At 42.3% G+C, this 18,229-nt stretch overlaps 1 protein-coding gene across 9 annotated transcripts in view; it reads right to left on the bottom strand.

Annotated features, from left to right (window-relative positions):
- Positions 1–18,229, bottom strand: part of pde3b (phosphodiesterase 3B) — a 272,093-nt gene that overhangs the window by 36,657 nt on the left and 217,207 nt on the right. For all 9 annotated transcript variants that reach the window (XM_068046307.1, XM_068046305.1, XM_068046306.1 and 6 more), the window contains 4 exons: positions 14,012–14,130; positions 4,253–4,460; positions 3,186–3,280; positions 2,387–2,541 (listed from right to left, as the gene is read on the bottom strand). In XM_068046307.1, coding sequence (XP_067902408.1) covers positions 2,387–2,541; positions 3,186–3,280; positions 4,253–4,460; positions 14,012–14,130 — 577 coding nt within the window. The remainder of the gene's footprint in view (positions 1–2,386; positions 2,542–3,185; positions 3,281–4,252; positions 4,461–14,011; positions 14,131–18,229) is intronic.

Below are 18,229 nucleotides of genomic sequence, written 5' to 3' on the forward strand. Positions count from 1 at the left end.
ACTGGAAACAGTTGACAGACAGCAGTAAATGAGATGTTAAAGAGCCACTTGCGGCTCCAGAGTTGCAGGTTGCTGACTCCTCATCTGGGGCCCCAAACACTCCTTCCAGGTGAGGAAATAATTTGTTTGTGCTTCTTCCAACTTAGTATACTGTAACTGCTACTCACAATGCAGTCTCCTCTACACTGGGGAGACCAAAAGCAGATTGGGTGATTGCTTTGTTGAACACCTCTTGTTCAGTTTGCAAGCATGACCCTGAGTTTTCAATCACTAGCCATCCTAATTCTTCATCCAACTCCCATATTCACCTTCTCTGATCTTGACCTCCTACACTGTAGCTCAACGGAAGCTTGAAAATCGCAACTCAACTTTCAATTAGGTAATACACAACTCTCAAGTTAATATCTTCAGATCATAACCACTGACCATTTACACCTCTTCACCTAATTTTTTGTTTCTTTCTTGTCCCATTACCACCCCAGCCTTGATGTGCACCATCATCCCGATTGTCATTTTATCACTCCTGCCCCTCAACCTAGCACAAATCTTACACTTTTTGTTCTTACTTCCCCACTCTCACCATGCCCCTGTCACCACCCCACCACACCCACGCCCTGCTTTTACCCCTTGCTCTGTACTTGTTTATAAACTGTTAAATCCCTAACTTCTGCCAGTTCTAATGAAAAGTCATCCATCTGAAGCATTAACTATGTTTCTTTCTCCACAGATGCTGCCTGACATGCTTAGTGTTACCAGCATTTTATGGTTTTATTCTATTAACTGTTGCTGGAGGAAAGAACAGAAAGACAATAATTCAAACTGAAAGGACTGAGGCTTAGCAAAAATGATTATATTTTCACATTACCAGTAATTATGTTTCTTAACCAAACATCCGTACATGTAAGAGGAATGTTGGGCTGGATTTTATGGGCCCCTTTGAGGTGAGGTTGCAGGCGGGCCCACAGAATCGTGACAGGTGGTGGGGGTGGGTGAAGAGCCCATCACCGCTCCATCGCCAAGCGGTCTTGTCGGAGGTGGGACAGGCAGACGAGCCCAAAGGCCAATTGAGGCCCTTAAGTAGCCTTTTAATGGCCATTTAAGGGCCTCTTGCGGCACTGTTGGGATTGAACCACCTGCAGGGGGAGTCCCACCACGTGGGGATGATACCCTCCCTACGAACATTGGTTGGGGTGGGGGGGGGGGGGGGGTCCTCTCCGTGGGCAATCTGTGGCTCACAGAGGGCCCTGGCCTGCAAACAATGCACTTCCCAGAACTCCCCTCCCCCTGGGCTTTACAGCCATTCCCCCAATCCCCCTCTCCGGGGCCATCCAGACTGGCCCTGGCAATCCCGCTTCACTTACGTTAGGTCTGGGGTTCCAGCGCAGGGCCTGGGTCCGGGGCTTCTGCAGTACCGGCAGTGGCCACCGCTTCTGGTGGCACTGCCAATACTGCTAAGCTGCTGGCCCTGTGATTGGCTGGCAGCTCTTGTAGGCGTGATCCCCATCTTTAAAGGAACAGAGATCCCAGCACCAGAAACTTCGCCTCCAGAACAATTGAGGATCGTGCCAGGGGTGAGGGGGCACGAGTAGACCAAGTCGCAGTTCCCCAAACTGTTTCGGCCCAGTGCCAGGAGCCCCAGCTCCTCCACAAAATCCAGCCGGTTAATTTACTCAAGGTGAAACAATATTCCCTTCAAGCCCCTCCAACTACCTGGCTGATTGTAAACTGATCTCTTGGGGATTTTCTAGGAGTGAATGCCAATTCAGACTGAGGTTTTAATTCAACTCCTTCAGTGCAGTGCATCAACATTTGCGATTTTCAGCCAAATAAAACTCCAATACTACTACAGTGACTACACTTCAAAAGTAGTTCAGTGGCTGTAAAGCCTTTGGGATGTCCTGAGGTCGTGAAAGGCGCAATATAAATGCAAGTTATTCCTATCTGTTCGGCTCTATGTTATTAACAATATCCCCCTGAATCCCCCCCAGGGTTTGTACAAAGAGTTATGGATAGAAAAGTATCTATTCAACTAACTTGATTCCACGAGTTACTGAAGTCCAGGTGAAGAAAATACTTGATATCCTGAAGTACAATATTTCAATAGATGGAATAAAAACACCAACATTAAGTATAATTTTTAACTTCAAAGAACTTTCAAACATTCAAAAACATTTCACTCAAGATTGGCTGCCAATGATTTCTGAATAGTTTACATAAGAATTCATATACATGTCCCATGAATGCTATGTAAAGTGTTCATACATAAAGGCATGACTGATCAAATCAATATACTACTGCTAAATCAATCAACAAAAATAAAAAGATCAGTGGCAGCATCCGCAGTATTTTGCTTTTATATATAATCAGTGGCAGAAACTGGTCTCACCCCAGACTGATTATTCTGTGCTTGCGTCTGCTGATCCTCAATATTGGTAAATTTCCTGGATCCTTCGTTTTCTAACTGCTCCTTTTTTTCAGCCTCCAATGTGTGTTGTTCTTCCTTTGATCCACTGATGGTAGCAGTATTTCCAGTACCTTCATCTTTAAAAAAATATATATAAAATCTTCATATATTTGTTCTTCCATCATATCATTTTGTTTATGGAGTGCTATTTGATACACCAAGTTCTAACTAAGAACTTTCTTTTTACTTGAGTGCATAAACTCCACTTTTAGATCTTAAACCTAAACCTAAACCCAAGACTGATGTAAGCATGGATACAACAAAAGTCTTCACAGGAAGATTATAAAACAATTACTGCAGTTCAAATCCAATTCATGAAAAGAATATTCAAAATCTGTGCTGTATATTACTATGCTACTTCGTAATATAGCTTTTTTTCCTGATGATACATCTTAAATACTAATTTTCCAGATGTGATTTTATCGTATGCAGCCTTGCTTTATTTCAATAAACCCACTCTCTTCAAAAGAAAGGTTGATCCAAATTGTGAGGAATTCAACCAGGTCTCAGCCAAGCCACAAAACTCAGTATTTCACAATAGTGGCATAAATCCCTTCAGGAGGAGAGAAAATCAATAATATCCATCACACTATGCCAACAGCCTGTCAGCTAATCATGAATAAACAGATCCCGTTAATACTGAACGATGAGTGAAAATTATTTTTTGCTGAAGGAGGAAAACTCAACCATCACAAACATATAATTCTTTCTTTAAACATACCTTGTCTTTTGGCACGTGGTGATTCTGCAACCGACTGCAAATTGCTTTCTCCTAACTCCATATTTTGAACAGGTCTAAGCATATGTCGCCCGCAACTGGAACAAATTAATTTTAAAAAGCAGAAATAAGAAACAATTATCAGATTTATTTTCCAATAATCCACAATGGCTTGAGTTTCCTTTTTTATATCTCCATTTTGCAGTAAATTCTAAAATTTACAAAACTGGTTGAACTCTCCTTACTGCTGATGCATGATTTTCCAATAAAAAAAACTCGATTGGAAAACCAAGCCAAATCCAATAGGTCCAGCTGCACAAAGATGCTTTGCATCAATTTATAACTAACGAGCCTGGGAAATAGCAGCATCTATTGAAGCTTTAAGAGAAACAAGACTTCCATCTCAGGTCTGTAGGAAAATTAAGTCAGTGACTGGAAGTCAGATATAGAAAAACAAAATGCTCTGACTGATGGCTCTAGTCTAAATCATGATTGTGGAAGTAAGGCAATTCAGGTTTTCCTGCACACAAGAAATGTCACATTCTGAAACTGTGCTATAAAAATCAAGATGTTTCTTGCAATAACTATCAATTTTTATATCACAATGGAATTTTTATCTAAGTTGACGAGTTAAGTAAGGAACACTTACAGATGATCTGGAAAGAAAAAATTACTTCAGGTCATAAAACATTTAAAAAAATTTAGAACTCCCCCTCAATATGATGAGCACTTTAGAGGTGTGCAATTTGTAAGTAAAGTCATGACTGCTCATTTTATGCTGCACTGTGCACTTGCTGCACATTTTTATTAGCGAGTGTGAAGTTTTCAAAAAAAAAGACACACAGGTCTTTAAAGCTACAGCTCACGCTTGAAAGATTTGGCATCCCTTTTCATTTTAGCTACAACTAGAGATTGCCAGCCAGCTTTGTTAGTGACATCGAGTGATCACACAATAGTACAGTATTTTATCAATTGCCTTGTGGAACTTTAAAAGAACCTGAGTCTTTTATAAAGGGATTCAAATCCCATACATAGCTTTCAATGCACATATTTAGTAATGCATCATGTACCTGCTGCAGAGAACAGTGCTCGACATTCTAAATGATTGTTGAAAATCTGGAGAACTAAGCGTGTATCCAATCGGTTTATGCAGAGTCACCCTGGGTTTGGTCAGTATGTCAGCTGTATCGGGAAATTCTACCGGCGAGCGGTTAAAACCCATCATTGCCCCAGGTCCATGAATTGGAGAATTCACAGGGCTGAGGCTCGGAGAAGTACCTGAAATGAAAGAATGATTTAACAGTTTAATCAAAACCTTATCATAGATTTTTTTCTTTGAAATGTTTTAGTTTGTGGGAATGAAGCTTTGCATATTTTAGTCTTAATTACTGTTTCATCTCTTTTCTCTATTCTATTTGTCAATGGTAGCCAAGAGGACAACTTACTTCCAGCCAATGCCCTTCTAAACTATCAATTAAAAGGGGTGAGTGTGCAGTAAGATGACCAGTCCTTCTTCTGCAGTGCTTTGCGGCCTTCAATTGTTACTTCTACACAGCTGAAATTAATCTCAGTCGCATGGGAGAATGCAGATGCAAATCCACCTTTCACCACTGTGTGGCACCATGCACCGCTGCTTCAAAGCACAGCTCTAATTAATAACTATTAGAAATACTGCCAACCTTTTAGATTCTCCAACAGCCAAAACAGATTGCAGTTGGTGGAACATTATAAAGCAACAGCAGTAGGCTGCATCATTCGTGATGGTGAACTTCTGGTGTCTTCTTGTCATTTTAAAAGATAACCATACATAATTGCCTTGGGTATGAAACAGTAATTAGTTTCACTAGTAAGTCATTAAATTTTTTGTCATGTTCTAATTGTTTTGGATCATGTGCAGGCCAGAATAAATTCAAGCATTTATAAGTATTCCAGAGCATTGCTCAAAACTGGTAGCCATTATCCATGAAGAAAATTACATGCCAAGTGAGATTTTGACAATCATTCAAAACAGTCAATAACAGAAAGAAAAAAATTGATTTGCGGATATAAAAACATAACCTCAACCTGCAACAGAGACTTGTAGCCTTGTCTTTTACAGTTAGATGGATAATTTTTAAATTACCTTCTTAGAAAGAAAAACACAAGAAAGATCACTACCAACACAGTGAACTTGAAATAATTCCAAAACAGAAGAAAAGAATAAAGACAGAACTTATCAAACAAGTTGAGTTGCTTTGGAGTGTGAGGTGCAGGCATTGTGGAACAGCTGCGGGGGGGGGGGGGGGGGGGGAGTGAATATTACATGGACACTTTAATTCAGGAGGCAGTCACACCCCTTACATTCGGAAGTGATACAAATCTGGTTAGTGGTCAGGGAGAGCAATGAGTCAGGCAGGTAAGGGGTCCCCGGGGCAGTGCTGGAGGAGCCTCGGCCTTTGCCCTTATCCATCAGGCACGTGGTTCTTGCTGCCTATGTGGACAAGGGCAACGGCTGCAAGATGGATGAGTAAACTGACCATGGCACTGTGGTACAGGAGGCCAATCAAACGATTGTGGGGGGGTGGGGGGGAGGGGAGTGAAAAGGAGTCTGGTAATGGTAGAGGGCAGTAGAGTCAGGGGAACAGATACTATTCTCTGTAGCCACAACCTGGAGTTCCTAAAGTTCTGTTGCCAACCCGATGCCGGGTTAAAGACATATCCTCGTGACTGGAAAAATAAATGGAGTGGTAGGGGAGAATACAGCTGTCGCAGTCCATCTAAGAATTAGCAATACAGGCAGAATGTGGAATGAGGTTCTGCTGAGTGAGTTTGAGGAGCTAGGGTCCAAATTAAAAAGCAGAATGTCTAAAATAATCATCTCTGGATTATCACCTGAGCATGTGCAAGTTGGCACAGGGTCAAACAGATCAGAGTGTTGAATGTGTGGCTCAAAGAGAGGTGTGGGAAACAGGAGTTTCAATTCATGGCACACTGTCACCAGTACTGGGGAAAAAGAGAGATGTTCCACTGGGACAGGCTCATTTTAAACTGGGCTGAGATCAGGGTCTGAGCAAATGGTATAATTAGGGCTATAAACTAAAAACGGTTGGGGGGTGGTGGGGGAGGCAGGGAAAAGGTTCAGATGAGGGGAAATTTATAAATCTGAAGAAAAACATCAAGACCACAGAGGAGTGTCGCGATTTGGGTAAAGAATGTGAAAAGAAGGGGCAAAACGTTGAACGGAAATAGTGCATCACTGAATAAGGTCAAGTCATGGAGTAATGGTAAAAAGTTTAAATTAAAGGCACTTTGAGTGCACAAAGCATTTCTACCAACACAAATGAATTAATAACACAAGTAGAGATAAATGAGTTTGATCAATAGCCATTACGGAAACATGGCTGCATGGTGGTCAAGGTTGGGAACTAAATATTCCTGGGTACTTGACGTTTTGAAAGCACAGGCAGAATGGAAAAGGAGTAGGGCTGTAGCCCTGATAATGAAGGATATTTGGACAGTTGTGAAGAATGATCATGGCTCTAAAGAGCAGAATGGGCAGAGATAAGAAACAAGGATCAGAAAACACTGGTGCGAGTAGTTTATGGCCCCCCCAAGAGTATTTACACTTTTAGATAAGAGTATTAACCAAGAAATTATACGAGCTTGTAACGAAGCCAATGCAAAAATCATGGGGTCTTCAATATTCATATAGACTGGACAAATCAAATTGGCAAAAGTAATGTGGAGGACAAGTTCATGAAATGCATTTGAGACAATTTCGCAGAACAATATTCCATGGAACTAATCAGGGAAGAGGCTATTTTAGATCTTGTCTTGTGTAATGATACTGGGTTAATAAGTAATCCAATCGTAAGGGATCCATTGGGAAAGAATGAACATAATGATGGAATTTCACATTGAGTTCGAGAGCGCCATACTTGAGTCCGAAATGTAAAGCACTGAACTTAAATAATGCTAACTGCATAGGTATGCGGGGAGAGGTGCCTAAGATACATTGGAAAATTAGATTTAAAGATATGATAGCAAATGAGGAATGGCAAACATTTAAGCAAATATGCATAATTCTCAATGAATATATATTCCACTGAGAAATAAACACTTAATGGAAAAGAGATCCAGCTGTAGCTGACTAAATAGGTTAAGGATAGAATTAGAGGCTGAGGCAGGAGAAATGTTATGGCGAATAAGGAAATGGCAGAGACATGAAACAAATATTTTGTGTTTGTCTTCAAAGGACACATAAACCATACCAGAAATAGTGGGGAACCAAGTGTCTAATGAGAATAAGAAACTTAAAGCAATTAATATTAAAGAAAAAGTACTTGAAAAATTAAATGGGAGCGAGGGCCAACAAATACCCTGGACTTGACAGCCTCCATCCTGGGGTTCTAAAAGAGATGAATGCAGAGATAGTGAATGCATTGGCTATAATCTTCCAAAAATCCCTAGATTCTGGAACAGTCGCAGTGGAAGGTAACAAATGTAATACCATTAATGAAGAAAGGAGGGAGAGTACAAACAGGGAACTACAGGCCAGTTAGCCTGATGCCAGTCCTTGCAAAATATTGAAATCCACGATTGAGGAAGTGGTAGCACGACACTTAGAAAATCATAACATGATTAGGCAGACTCAAAATGGTTTTAGGAAAGGGAAATGGTGCTGGAAAAATCTGGAGTTTTTGAGAATATAACGAGCAGGGTAGAGGAACCAGCAGATATAGTGTATTTGGATTTTCAAAAGGCATTCAAGAAGGTGCCACATGAAAGGTCGTTGCACCATTTAAAGGCCTCATGGGGTTGGGGTAACATATTAGAATGGAAAGGATATTGGTTAAAGGACAGAAAAGAGTAGGAAAAGACAGATCATTTACAGGTTAGCAAGTTGTTAGTAATGGAGTGAGCAAGGATCAGTGGGGCCTCAGCCATTTACAATCTATATTAGTGACTTAGATAAAAGGATCGAGTGGAATGTATTCAAGTTTGCGGATGATACAAAGCAAGCTGTCAAAGTAAGCTGTGAGGAAGACACAAAGATTCTCCAAAGGGATTATAGATAGCTTAAGTGAGTGGCAAGAAGGCAGCAGATGTAGTATAATTTGGGGAAGTGTGAGGTTATTCACTTTGGAAATAAAAGCAGAAAAGCAGAATATTTTTTAAATAACAAGAAACTATTAAATGGTGTTCAGAGGGATGTGTATATGCATGTACAAGAAACACAAAGTTAACATGTAGGTACAGCAAGGAATTAGCAAAGCAAATGGTATGCTAGTCTTTATTGCAAGGGAATTGGGAGTAAGAGAGTAAGGAAATCTTAATGCAATTGTACAGGATGTTGGTGAGACCACACCTGAAGTACCATGGGCAATTTTGATATCAAAGCATACACTTGTCTGCGGTACAACAAAAGGTCACTAGATTGATTCCTCGGATGACAGGGTTGTCCAATAAGGAGAGATTGAATAGAATAGGCCGAAACTCTCTGGAGTTTAAAAGAATGAGAGGTGAAACATAGAACATTCCAAGAAGGCTTGACAGGGTTGATGCTGAGAAGCTGTTTTTCCTTAGTGATGGGTCCAGAACTAGGGGGCGTAGTCTCAGGATAAGAGGATGCAATTTTAGACTGAGACGAGGAGAAATTCCTTGACTCAGAAGGTTGTGAATCTTCGCAATTCTCCACCCCAAAGGACAGTGGATGCTCAGTCTTGGAATATATTCAAGGCTGAGATCAATAATTTTTGGAGTTTAAGGGAATCCAGGAATATGAGGATCGGGTGGAAAAGTGGAGTTGAGGTTGAAAATCAGCCATGATCTTATTAAATGGCAGATTCAGTTCAAGAGGACTAGTCCTGCTCATATTTCATATGTTCTTATGAAACATTTATTAGCACTCAAGTGAAGAAGCTGCTTTCCTTTCTGTATAGTTAACAGTTACTTCATTTTCCAAATGACACCAGTGTTTTTGAACATGTAACAGAGGTAGATTCTGGGAAGCTCCATTTTTAAAGAACAACCAGCCAGAGACATAAAAACAAACATTTGTGGGACAACTGCATTAGAGAAATCTCCACATATCTAATTTACATTTTTCCCATGTCATTTTTTGTTCATAACACATATTGGACATGGCAGTTATTTTTCAATATGAAACTGTGAGAGGGGGAGGAGAGAGAGAGAGCGGGGGAGGAGAGAGAGAGAGCGGGGGAGGAGAGAGAGAGAGCGGGGAAGGAGAGAGAGAGAGCGGGGAAGGAGAGAGAGAGAGCGGGGAAGGAGAGAGAGAGAGCGGGGAAGGAGAGAGAGAGAGCGGGGAAGGAGAGAGAGAGAGCGGGGAAGGAGAGAGAGAGAGCGGGGAAGGAGAGAGAGAGAGCGGGGAAGGAGAGAGAGAGAGCGGGGAAGGAGAGAGAGAGCGCGGGGAAGGAGAGAGAGAGAGCGGGGAAGGAGAGAGAGAGAGCGGGGAAGGAGAGAGAGAGAGCGGGGAAGGAGAGAGAGAGAGCGGGGAAGGAGAGAGAGGGGGGAAGGAGAGAGAGAGGGGGGAAGGAGAGAGAGAGGGGGGAAGGAGAGAGAGAGGGGGGAAGGAGAGAGAGAGGGGGGAAGGAGAGAGAGAGGGGGGAAGGAGAGAGAGAGGGGGGAAGGAGAGAGAGAGGGGGGAAGGAGAGAGAGAGGGGGGAAGCAGAGAGAGAGGGGGGAAGCAGAGAGAGAGGGGGGAAGCAGAGAGAGAGGGGGGAAGCAGAGAGAGAGGGGGGAAGCAGAGAGAGAGGGGGGAAGCAGAGAGAGGGGGTGGAAGCAGAGAGAGGGGGGGAAAGCAGAGAGAGGGGGGGGGAAGCAGAGAGAGAGGGGGGAAGCAGAGAGAGAGGGGGGAAGCAGAGAGAGAGGGGGGAAGCAGAGAGAGAGGGGGGAAGCAGAGAGAGAGGGGAAGCAGAGAGAGAGGGGGAAGCAGAGAGAGAGGGGAAGCAGAGAGAGAGGGGAAGCAGAGAGAGAGGGGAAGCAGAGCGAGAGGGGAAGGAGAGCGAGAGGGGAAGGAGAGCGAGAGAGAGAAGGGAAGGGGAGAGAGAGAGAGAGAGGGGAAGGGGAGAGAGAGAGAGAGGGGGGAAGGGGAGAGAGAGAGAGAGAGAGGGGAAGGGGAGAGAGAGAGAGAGAGGGGAAGGGGAGAGAGAGAGAGAGGGGAAGGGGAGAGAGAGAGAGAGGGGAAGGGGAGAGAGGGGGAGAGAGAGAGAGAGGGGAAGGGGAGAGAGAGAGAGGGGAAGGGGAGAGAAAGAGAGAGAGGGGAAGGGGAGAGAGAGAGAGAGAGAGAGAGGGGAAGGGGAGAGAGAGAGAGGGGAAGGGGAGAGAGAGAGGGGGGAAGGGGGGAGAGAGAGAGAGAGAGAGAGAGAGGGGAAGGGGAGAGAGAGAGAGAGAGAGAGAGGGGAAGGGGAGAGAGAGAGAGAGAGAGAGAGGGGAAGGGGAGAGAGAGAGAGAGAGGGGAAGGGGAGAGAGAGAGAGAGAGGGGAAGGGGAGAGAGAGAGAGAGAGAGAGGGGAAGGGGAGAGAGAGAGAGAGGGGAAGGGGAGAGAGAGAGAGAGAGGGGAAGGGGAGAGAGAGAGAGAGAGGGGAAGGGGAGAGAGAGAGAGAGGGGAAGGGGAGAGAGAGAGAGAGAGAGAGGGGAAGGGGAGAGAGAGAGAGAGAGAGAGAGGGGAAGGGGAGAGAGAGAGAGAGAGAGAGGAAGGGGAGAGAGAGAGGAAGGGGAGAGAGAGAGAGAGAGAGAGAGGGGAAGGGGAGAGAGAGAGAGGAGGGGGGGGAGAGAGAGAGAGGAAGGGGGGAGAGAGAGAGAGGAAGGGGGGAGAGAGAGAGAGAGGAAGGGGGGAGAGAGAGAGAGAGGAAGGGGGGAGAGAGAGAGAGAGGAAGGGGGGAGAGAGAGAGAGAGGAAGGGGGGGGAGAGAGAGAGAGAGGAAGGGGGGAGAGAGAGAGAGAGAGGAAGGGGGGAGAGAGAGAGAGAGGAAGGGGAGAGAGATAGAGAGGAAGGGGTGAGAGATAGAGAGGAAGGGGTGAGAGATAGAGAGGAAGGGGAGAGAGATAAAGAGAGAGGAAGTAACAGAGAGAGAGAGAGAGAGAGAAACAGAGAGAGAGAAAAAGAGAGACTGAAACAGAAAAAGAAAGAGAGCAAGACAGAAAGAGAAAGAGAGGTAGAAGCATGGCAGCAGACAGAGTCAGAGCGCGTTTGGGATAAAGCATAAAACAAAATCCACTGCTTTGCATAAGACTGGAATATAACATACATTCTTCTAACATAACAACTGATAGTTGTATGGCGCTTTTCATATCATGAAATGTCCCAAAGCGCTTTGTAGAAGCATTATAAAACAAACTATGACATGAGGCCACAAAAGGAGATATTAGGTCAGATGACCAAAAGCTTGCTCAAAAGAGGTAGGTTTGAAGGAGTGTCTTAAAGGAGGAAAGTAAGATGGTGAGCTGTACATGTATAGGGAGGGAGGGTATTCCAGAGCTTGGGGCTGAGGCAACTGAAGGCGCAGCCACCAATAGTGGACTGATTAAAATCAGAGATGAACAAGAGACCAGAATTCAAGGAGCACAGATACCTTGGAGGTTTATGTGGCTGGAGGAGATTACAGAGATAGACGAGGCCATGGAGGAATTTGAAAACAATGATGAGAATTTTAAAATCAAGATCCTGCTTGACTAGGAGCCAATGTAGGTCAGTGAACACAGCGGTGGCAGGGGAATGGGACTTGTTGCGAGATAAGACATGGGCAGCAGAGCTTTCGATGACCTCAAGTTTATGAAGAGCAGAATACACCAAGGTTAAGAACAGACTGGCTTAATATCAGACTGTTGCCAGGAAGAGGGATGGAGGTAATAACTAGGGAACAGAGGTTGGAGCAGGGAGTGAAAAAAAATGGCTTCAGTTTTCCCAATATTTTAATGGAGGAAATTACTGCTCATCCAGTACTGGATGTTAGATAAGCAGTCTGGTAAATTAGCAACAGTGGAGGTGTCAAGAGAAGTGGTGTTAAGGTAGAGCTGAGTGTTGTCAGCAAACATATGAAAACTAATGCTGTGCTTTCAGAGGATGTTGCCAAGGCGCAGTATATCAACGAGAAATAGGAGGGGGCCAAGGATAGATCCTTTGGGGACACCAGAGGTAAATGGTGCGGGAGCAGCAAGAGAAGCCATTACAAGTGATTCTCTGGCTACTATTAGATAGATAAGAACAAACCAGATAAGTGCAGTCCCACCCATCCAGACCCACAACAAAGTGGCTGACTCCTGGTTGACTCATAACTGCCCTCGGAAATGGTCTAGCAAGCCACTTAGTTCAAGGGCAATTACGGATGAACAACAAATACTGTCCTGCCAGCGATGCTCACATCCCATGAAAGAATTTTTTTAAAACTTTGATAAGAGCTGTTTTGGTACTGTGGCAGGGGCCAAAACCTGATTGGAGCGATTCCAACATGGAGTTCTGACAAAGATGGGAACGGATTTGGGAGGCAGCACATTCAAGAACTTTGGAAAGGAAAGGGAGATTGGAGATGGCACAGTACTGAGCAAGAGCAGTGGGGTCAAGGGATGTTTTTTTGAGGAGAAGGGTGGTGATGGCAGATTTAAAAGAGAGAGAGAACCATTTGCAATATTGGCTTCCCTGGCGACCATTAAGGAAATTTGGATGATCTGCAGTTTAGTGGGAATAGGACAAAGCGAAAAGGAGGTGGGTCTCATGGACAAGATGAGCTGAGAGAGAGCATGAGGGAAGATAGGGGAGAAACTAGGGAAAGATGCAAGTTCAGGGCTCCAGCAGTGGGCTGAGGGGGGAGGCGGGGGCAGGGGCAAGAGTATTAGAGGAAGTTTGGCCAGGTGAGCTAGAAGGAGGAAGGAATGCGGCAGAGGCAGCTAATCGGATGGTCTTGATCTTAGTGACAAAGAAGTCCATGGGTTTTCACACTTATTGTTGGAGGTGAGGGTGGAGGGGATAACCTAGATCAAAGCTAAGCTTAACACTGAAAAGTTAATATGGAAAACGTGGTCACCCTGCAAGTAAAGCATGCGGTTTACAATACAATACAAATTGTTTAAGATTCTGTGTTGTTGAATAGGACTTCATTTAATTTAAGAGAAGCTTGTAAGCCAGAAAGCTGGAGATAACAGTGATGAGTAAACAACATTGGGCCAGAGAAAGTACAAGTCTAATCAGGAATCAAACGTTAGCTAAAAAGATTTAAGTGAACACTTAGAAAACCAGAAATAGCATTAGACAGATCAAAGCTAAATTTTCAGGTATGGAGCCCTTAGAAATTCATGAAAGCGCAAAGCTCCAGACTTCGTTATATTCCCACAATGCATTTTTTTCCTTTGAAATACTTTGACCATTTTTCTTCAATTACAATCGCTGTTCAAAGAGAAAATGAACACCTGGCAGTTTCAATGTACAGAATAATGGATTGATTGAAAAGATCAAAAGGAAATTATTTCGTTAAATAATTCAGATAATCACTCAAACCATGAAAGCGTAGCTTAATTGATTTATCATCTGAAATCTGGGAATTAGTTTTGGTTTCTACTCACTCACAATGTTAACCTTTATATTCATGTAGAAATACCGAACAGTCACGTAGCAGTGCTCTCTTTTGGACAGGATAATATTTACTCTCCCCTTGGTTTCATGCTTACATATTGAAGGTGCGAACCTTGCATTAGAAAACCATTTCACAAGTTCTCATTTACATTTTGTTAATTAAAAACCAATCTTGTAGTCAACAATCCCTGTCCTGTTCGCAACATCAATTTTACTGAGAAAATCTACTGTTTTTAGCTTAAAATTTGTACAAAATTTGTTACCTGTTCGTCTGGATCCGACGTGATGAGATGTTAAAGATAAGGATGCAGATCGAGATTTAGGAATGGTCAACAAGTTTGAACTGGAAGGTCCATTTGCCTGTGAACCTGCACTTAAAGTACTTGAAAAGGGAAAACCAACAAACAAGTCAAATCAAAAAACTGTGTGCTCAAATCATCCTAACATAGCAAAAAATGAATAATTGTATATGCCATGATACACAAAAGGTTGCAATATGCAGTGTAATTATAAACACAGAACAGATCAGAAGTGATTTTCAATAGTTTAACTCCACTATTTAAATTTCCACAGCTTTATTTTCATATTTCATCTCAAAGAAAATCTACAAGACTTTTGTCTTCTACAAAAATGAAACTGGTTAGAAAGGCTTACATTTATATAGCATCTTTCATGACCTCAGTGTACCCCAAAGCGCTTTACAGCTAATGAAGTACTTCTGAAGTATTGTAATGTTGTGATGCAGGGAAACGCAAGAGCCATGTTTTGCAAAGCAAGCTGCCACAAACAGAAATTAGATTATGACTAAGAAAAACACTGGCCAGGATACCCTTGCTTTTCTTTGAATCGTGCCGTGGGATCTTTTACCTCCACCTGAGAAGGCAAATGGGATATCGATGTCATTGTGACCTGCACCAAGACCTCTTCGCCAATCACCCCATGTTTGCTGATCTACATTGGCTCCCGTCAAGCAATGCCTTGATTTTAAAATGCTCATCATTGTATCCAAATTCCTCCATGGCCTTGCTGCTCCTGATCTCTGTAATCTCCTCCAGCCCCATAACCCTCCCAGATATCTGCACTCCTCTAATGCTGACCTCTTGAACATCCCTGATTTTAAACACTCCACCACTGGTGGCTGTGCCTTCAGTTGCCTCGGCCCTAAGCTCTGGAATACCCTCCCAACATCTCTTCACCTCAATACCTTGCTTTCTTCCTTTAAGACATTCCATAAAACCTACATCTTTGACCAAGGTTTAGACCATCTGATCTGGTATCTCTATGTGGTTTGGTGTCATATTTTGTTTCATAATGCTCCTGTGAAATGCCTTGGAACATTTTGTTACGTTAAAGGAGCTATACAAGTTGTTGCTGTTGAAAGACTCTACCTCTAACAATGTAGTGCTCCCTCAGTATTTCACTGAAATGTCAGCCTATTTTATGTGCTCACCACTCAGGGGTAGGATTTGAACCCAAAACCTTCTGACGCAGAGGAGAGAGTGCCACCACTGAGCCAAGGTTGACACCCTTAATGGTAATACATTTTGTGCAATATGGCATAACACCTATTAGAACATCTGATCCTTCAACTAAATGTGAGCAATACCATGGACGATTTACAGATCTCGAAAGTGAAAGAAAATGATTTTATGATGGATTCTTCTGACCTGAAGGCAGAAATTTACAAGTAGTACAATGATGCTCAGATTGACCTTGTGGGTTTACAAATAACCTATTTACACATTTGCTACATTGGTGTTAAAGAGACAGGTAGCTTTAATAGTCAAACAGAACTGTGCTCCAGATCTCATACCACCCATGAATCGTGCCAAGAGTATCTAACAATAACAACTTGCACCGATATAGCGTTCCACACATGCAGGAAGATTTCTCACAACACCTTGGATTATATAAGGAAATTATATTGCAAGCTCCAAAATCAGAACAGACTCAGTAAAATGCAATGATGATTTTTTGGGGGTTTTCCCCACATTATCACCATTTACAACCATGCGAGTGGGTTATCAACTGGTTTAAATACTCTGCTAATGGCATCTTTGAGCTAGCTTATCGGTGCCCGAGTTGACTTTATGATCTTGCCTCTTTCTCTGCGCTTTTATTATTTTCCACTCCCGAGAAAGCTGCGAGATAGAGAGACTGGAAACTCACTAAAGGGTGAAATTTGAGGAGTGACCCTTCTTCCCTAAACTTAGTAATGTCGTTGAACCATAGAATTTTATAGCACAGAATGAGGTCATTTGGCCCCATCACACCTGTGCTGAATCTCAATCTCATTTCCACGCCCTTTACAAAACCCTTTATCTTTAAAATATTTATTCAATTCCCTTTTAAAACTCATGACAATTTTGCTTCCATCATAATTTCTGATACAACAATTCATGGCCTAAGAACGCACCATGTAAAAGTTTTATCCTCACCTACTGCTTTATTCTTTTGATGATCTTAAATTTATGTCCTCTGGTTGCCAACTCACCAACCAGTAGAAATATTTTTTATGAACTTACCTCTTCAAAATCTCTCAATTTCAATATCTCAATTATACCTCTCTAAACCTTCTTTGTTGCCATGAAAAGAGCCTCAACTTCCATAATCTGTCATTGTAACTAAAGGCTCTCACTGCTCCTGCAAACTCTCCATGGTTTTACCATCACAAGTAAGGCTCTCAGTAATTTGTGTAGTTTCTTTTGCTTTTGTCGCCGTTGCTCCTTTATAAAATCTAGGATCCCATATACTTTTTATTTTTAAAAAAGGCTTTATCACAGGGTACCCCGCTTTTAAAATGCTGTCCATCTGAAACACCAAGATTGCCACTTAGTATGTATGTCTTTTTATTCTTCCTCCTAAAATTTACTCTCACTTTTCTGCATCAAATGAAATTTAATGTCCATTTCCCCAATTTACCATCCTGCCTGTCCTCCTGAAGTTGCTATTTGTCTTCTTCACTAGGGCCATAGACTTTGAAGACTGAATTTTAAACTACTTAAGTTAAAACAAAGCAAAACACACGGACAGGAGAGTTAAGACTAATCTGTTCACAGAGGCAATTGAAATTGTGCCCACAATTCCTCACAGCCATCTCCAACAGGAAAGGAGGTAGGCAAGGACCATATAATTCCCCACAAATTATTTCAAAATTTTAACTAATAGAAACCACCTTAAAAAGTCAGAAGAAATAAATAACAAAGGAGATGAAGCAAATCAAAAATAGTTTGCCTAACACATAAAACTGATATACTCAATGATATTTTAACAGCTGAAGCGAAAGATGTAGGTGGTTTTATGTTGGAATAGAGGACAAGTGTTGTTATAATGTGGATCAGCTTTCCCCTATTCCATCGTAAAACATTCTGTACCATGCACTGCAATGTCAGTAATATTCCATAAAGTGCAAAGGTAAAAATTTGCATTAATCATTGAATCCTTGCAAATTAGTCAATTTCAGGTACAATTAGTCCCTTTAACAAGAATGATCTGTCTTCCACAAATTTTTATCAAAACGCAGGACCTAACTAGAGAAAGAAAAACAGAAAATGCTGGAAGTACTCAGCAGGTCAGGCAGCATCTGTGGAGAGAGAAACAGAATTTACATTTCAGGTCTGTGACCTCCAGCTCTTTTGTTTTTACTGCAGATTTCCAGCATCTGAAGTATTTTGTTTTTGTATTAACTGTGGAAAGAGTGGTGAAAATTTTCTTTTGCATAATACATTCAATGTTTATTAGTGGAATGAAAAACTCTTCTCAAGTGTATGAAACTATTCTTGACTAAGGTTCGTACTTTTAAATTTGCCGTGGTTCATTGGATTCTGAAATAAATAAAAACAAGAAATGCTGGAACCACGCAGCAGGTCTGGCAGCATCTGAGGAAAGAGAAGCAGAGTTCATGTTTCAGGTCAGTGACCCTTCTTCGGAACTAGCAAATATTAGAAATGTCAAAGGTTATAAGTAAGTGAGGCGGGGGTGGGGCAAGAGATAACAAAGGAGGTGTAGATTGGACAAGGCCACATAGCTGACCAAAAGGTCATGGAGCAAAGGCAAACAATATGTTAATGGTGTGTTGAAAGACAAAGCATTAGTACAGATAGGGTGTTAACGGACTGAAGATTGAAGAGCAGCAAGTACAAACATGAAAAAAAAAGTGGGTAAGCAAACTGAACAAACTAAGATGAAAACAAAGACTTGCAGGTTGATAGGTAAACTAGCCGTTGTAAATTGCCCCTAGTGTAGGTAGGTGGTAGGAGAATTGAGGAAAGGTGGGGATGTGAGAGGGAAAATGGGATTAATGTAGGGTTAGTATAAATGGGTGGTTGTTGGTCAGCACAGACTCGGTGGGCCGAAGGGCTTGTTTCAGTGCTGTATCTATGACTCTAAATGAAACAAAAAAAAAATTGTAAAAAATGTTTTAAAAAAATACAACTAAAAATAAAAGTAAAATAGGGGGCCCGTCTGCGTTTGACAATTTC

The sequence above is a fragment of the Heterodontus francisci genome, chromosome 14 (genome assembly GCF_036365525.1).
Source record: "Heterodontus francisci isolate sHetFra1 chromosome 14, sHetFra1.hap1, whole genome shotgun sequence".
In the NCBI taxonomy this organism is placed as follows: Eukaryota; Metazoa; Chordata; class Chondrichthyes; order Heterodontiformes; family Heterodontidae; genus Heterodontus; species Heterodontus francisci.